Source organism: Mesitornis unicolor, unplaced genomic scaffold (genome assembly GCF_000695765.1).
Source record: "Mesitornis unicolor isolate BGI_N332 unplaced genomic scaffold, ASM69576v1 scaffold44077, whole genome shotgun sequence".
Taxonomy (NCBI): domain Eukaryota; kingdom Metazoa; phylum Chordata; class Aves; order Mesitornithiformes; family Mesitornithidae; genus Mesitornis; species Mesitornis unicolor.
The window spans coordinates 1-3,685 of record NW_010197880.1 but is presented as its reverse complement, the minus strand read 5'-3'; the positions used below and the strand labels follow the sequence as shown (position 1 = coordinate 3,685).

Below are 3,685 nucleotides of genomic sequence, written 5' to 3'. Positions count from 1 at the left end.
GTGCCCAGGGCAGGGGGTGCCCCGGCCTCCTCTCTGAGACCGGGAACCTCTACATTCCCACAAGGGGATCTTGTGCCCTGGGTGCCAAACCCAGGCCCTGGCCCTGCTCTTCCTTGTGTTTCTGGCTCTGTGAGATGGAAAGGATCTGGGGGGGATGAGGATGAGGAGTGGAGAGGCTGAGGATGCTCCTGCCTTCCTGCCCCATGGAAGAGGCAGGGGGGAAGCTGGAACTGCACCCAGGATGAGCGCAGCCTCCCTGGGGCCGTGGGGGGAGGCAGGGCCGGCCCGGAGCAGCCCAGGGCTCAGTTCTTGCTGAAGCCTGTGGGGTTCTGCAGCTGCCACCGCCACAGGTCCTCGCCTGCAGGAGGGAGAAGGATGGTGAGGGGTGGGTGGGGAGAGGGGCAGCCGGTGCACACGTTGTGCTGGGGAGGGGATGCTCTTACACATCTTGTCCAGGCCGAAGGCAGCTTTCCAGCCCAGCTCGTGCTCGGCCAGCGCCGGGTTGGCGTAGCAGGAGGCCACGTCTCCCTCCCGCCGGGCCATGATCTTGTACTTGATCTGCAGGGAAAGCAGCACCGTGGGGTCTGGGGGTCCTGGGGCTCAGCAGAGGGGACTCACCCGAGGCACAAGGTTTGCTGTGGCAGTGATGGCTTGGGGGGGTGAGGGGGAGCCTGTGGGAGCAGTCAGCTCCGTACCTGTGGCCCTGCAGACCGGGTCAGACCTTACCTCCCTCCCTGAGGCTTTCTCCATGGCCCGGACCATCTGCAGGACGGAGTAGCCGGTGCCTGTGCCCAGGTTGTAGATCTAGGAGGAGGAGAAGGGACATGGCTCAGCTTCTTTCACAAGGGGAGCAGGGCCAGGCTCTCTTTTAGCTCCCTCTGGGCTGTGAGAGCCTGGCCCAGCCCCACACCTCGGACAACGGCCCTCCCGGTACCTTGCAGCCGCAGTTCTCCTTGAGCTTCTTCAAAGCAGCGATGTGGCCCTTGGCCAAATCCACCACGTGGATGTAATCCCTGACGCCTGCGGGGACACAGAGGGTGAGCACAAAGCTCTCCTGCCCTGGGTGCCACCAGGATAGGGACCTCTGGCTGCCCTGGGGACAGGGTGCTCTGCCACCCACCCGTCCCATCGTCCGTCTTGTAGTCGTTCCCAAACACATTCAGGAATTCCCGGCGTCCCACTGCCACCTGCACAGAGGGACAAACCCACAGGAGCCCCGTCAGCCTGTGCCCCACACCGGCACCACAAAGCCAGGGGGCCTCAGAGGCTGCAGCGGGGTGGTACCTGCGCCACGTAGGGCATGAGGTTGTTTGGGATCCCCTGGGGATCTTCTCCAATCATTCCCGACTCGTGGGCACCGATGGGGTTGAAATAGCGCAGGAGAATGGCGTTCCAGTCCTGGGGAGACACAAAGGTGGCTGCCTGGGGAGGGTGCGGTGCTGTGTGGTGCTGCCTGGCCACCCCAGCCCGCTCCAGTGGGAAAAGACCTCGGCTCCCAGCCCTGCACGCCCTGGGGCAGCTCCTCACCCTCTCTGCTTTGCAGAGATCCCGAATCATCTCCTCGATGAAGTACTTGGATTTGCCATAGGGGTTGGTGCAGCCTCCAACCGGGTGGTTCTCATCCAGGGGCAGGTACTTGGGGTCTCCGTAGACGGTGGCAGAGCTGCTGAACACGATGTTCCTCACGCCGTGGGCTTTCATGGTCTGGGGAGCAGGGAGCAGTCACCGCCAAGCCAGCGAGCTCCGTGTCCTTCAGCTCAGCCCTCCGATGGTGGCAGCTCCCACCACGCAGGCACCGTTACACCCCTGGGCACGGGGAGCACCACAGGACCAGGCTGCCAGCCCCCAGCAGGATCACACCCAGCACCCGAGTGGGCTGCCTCCCAGCCCTGCTCACCTCCAGCAGGCGGATGGTCCCGGTGAGGTTCACCCTGTAGTACTCCAGGGGCTTCTGCACAGACTCCCCCACCGCCTTCAGCCCCGCAAAGTGCATCACGGCTGAGAAACGGTGCTGCAGAGGAGAAGGAGCTCGGCGTTAGTACCTCAGCAACAGCAGATAGAAGGTCCACGCAGAAACCAGCCAGACATTTCTCCAGGAGTTTCTCTCAGCCACCACATGCAGTCCCCATGGCCCAGAGGAACATTTGTTGGTCATGGCATCTCCCCAGCACCATCCTTCCCGCTCAGCTCCTGCCCAGTCCACATCTCCCTCCCGGCTCCCACCCCCAGCACAAACCCCTCTCAGCCCCCAGAGCCCACGAGGCCACCCCGGGGCACTGCAGCTCTCGCCCTCACCTTACTGAAGAGCTCTTGCAGTGCTGCCTCGTCGGTGATGTCCAGCTCCTGGAAGAGGATGGGCTGGCGCACGATCTGCTGCACGCGCCGCAGGCTCTCGGGGAGCGCGTCTGCCCCTGCAGAGATGGAAGGGAGTGAGGCTCTGGGGCAGCCAAAGGTCCTGGCACAGACTGAGAGAGGCTGAGCACCTTGGGTGGGAAGGGATGAAGGCTCTGCGTACCTTGGATGGCGTTGTGAAAGTTGTCTATGACCACGGGGACGTAGCCAGCCTCCACCAGCTCCAGCACGCAGTGACTGCCGATGTAGCCGGCTCCACCGGTCACCAGGATCTTCTCTGCCATGGTTCCCTGGGGGAGCAAAGGCCGTTCAGTGCAGAGAGCAGTGTGAGGTGGCCTGGGGTGCGTACAACAGCCCAGGGCCCTGGGAGGGAAGGCGCAGGGAGGCTCGGACACTGTCACGTCAGCACTGCCCCTGGGCACTCCCTGTGCTTGGCCCAGCCAGCGCCAGGAGGCTTCCAGACAGGAATGGGCTGGGCTGGCTGCAGCACACCCTGCCGACGTGTTCACACCTCCCGGACAGGGAGGGTTTATCTGACACTTGTCACACACCGGGGAAAAAGAAAACCTTTGTTCTTCCTGTTAAATCCAGCCAAGATCCTGGTGTCACCCATACCCTACAGCACAAATCCCCTGGGTGAATTCACCCCACAGCACAAGGGCAGGGAGTCACCCAATGGTGTGAGCGTGGTTGGTCTCCTCACGGGGCTCTGCCCTTTTTCACCCATTCCCCATTTCTTGTCCTGTTTGAAAATCTCCTCTGTACCACAGTCCCAGCACTTCCTCCAGCCTCACTTCTCTGGGCCTAGGAAGGGAAATAGGAAGGAAACCTGGAGAATAACCTGAGAGAAAGCCCCCGTCCCTAGGAACCGAGCAGCAGCCTCTGCAGTGGGTAGGAGGGAGAATTTGCTTTATTACCCAGGCACCTGGAGGCAGCACAGGGAAAGTCTCCACCCCAGGTGCCTTCAGTCGCTCTCAGAGCTGCTTCCTGGGTTAAAAATCAAACTGGAACCCCTAAACTGCCCTGCCCTGTGTCTGCCGCGGGCCCCAGGGCTGCTATGGAAGGGGAGGTTGGAGCCTGAGCCGGGCAGGCAGCGGCTGGAAAAACAAAATAACGCTGCTTTTAGCTGGGCAGGTGAGCGGGCAGCAGGGCAGGGGCCTGCGGGACGCGGTATGGACGTGGCACGGCCACGGAACAAGGTTACCGGTGAGGCACAGCGAGCCCAGGGCCAGGGACACCCCGGGTGTGGGCTTGGGGCCGTGAGTTACCTGAGGAACCGGGGCCAGGTCCGCCTGTGGGGCCTGGGGTCTCCTGAGGGGACGCGCATCACCGG

The 3,685-nt window shown here is 62.8% G+C and overlaps 1 protein-coding gene across 1 annotated transcript; it reads right to left on the bottom strand.

Annotated features, from left to right (window-relative positions):
- Positions 1 to 302: 302 nt before the first annotated feature.
- On the bottom strand, positions 303 to 2,636 carry GALE (UDP-galactose-4-epimerase). The gene is made up of 10 exons (XM_010188944.1): positions 2,516 to 2,636; positions 2,296 to 2,411; positions 1,898 to 2,011; positions 1,528 to 1,704; positions 1,285 to 1,398; positions 1,121 to 1,187; positions 935 to 1,020; positions 727 to 804; positions 444 to 558; positions 303 to 358 (listed from the first exon to the last, which is right to left on the bottom strand). The coding sequence occupies exons 1-10, from the start codon at positions 2,634 to 2,636 to the stop codon at positions 303 to 305; spliced, it is 1,044 nt and encodes a 347-aa protein (XP_010187246.1).
- Between the last annotated feature and the right edge of the window lie 1,049 nt (positions 2,637 to 3,685).

Coding starts and splice junctions, on each gene's coding strand:
- GALE (XM_010188944.1), bottom strand. CDS start 2,636: ATGGCAGAGAAGATCCTGGTGACCGGTGGAGCCGGCTACATCGGCAGT. Junction 1,188..1,284: donor TCATGCCCTACGTGGCGCAG/GTACCACCCCGC, acceptor CCCTCTGTGCAG/GTGGCAGTGGGACGCCGGGA. Junction 359..443: donor CTTCGGCCTGGACAAGATGT/GTAAGAGCATCC, acceptor TCCCTCCTGCAG/GCGAGGACCTGTGGCGGTGG.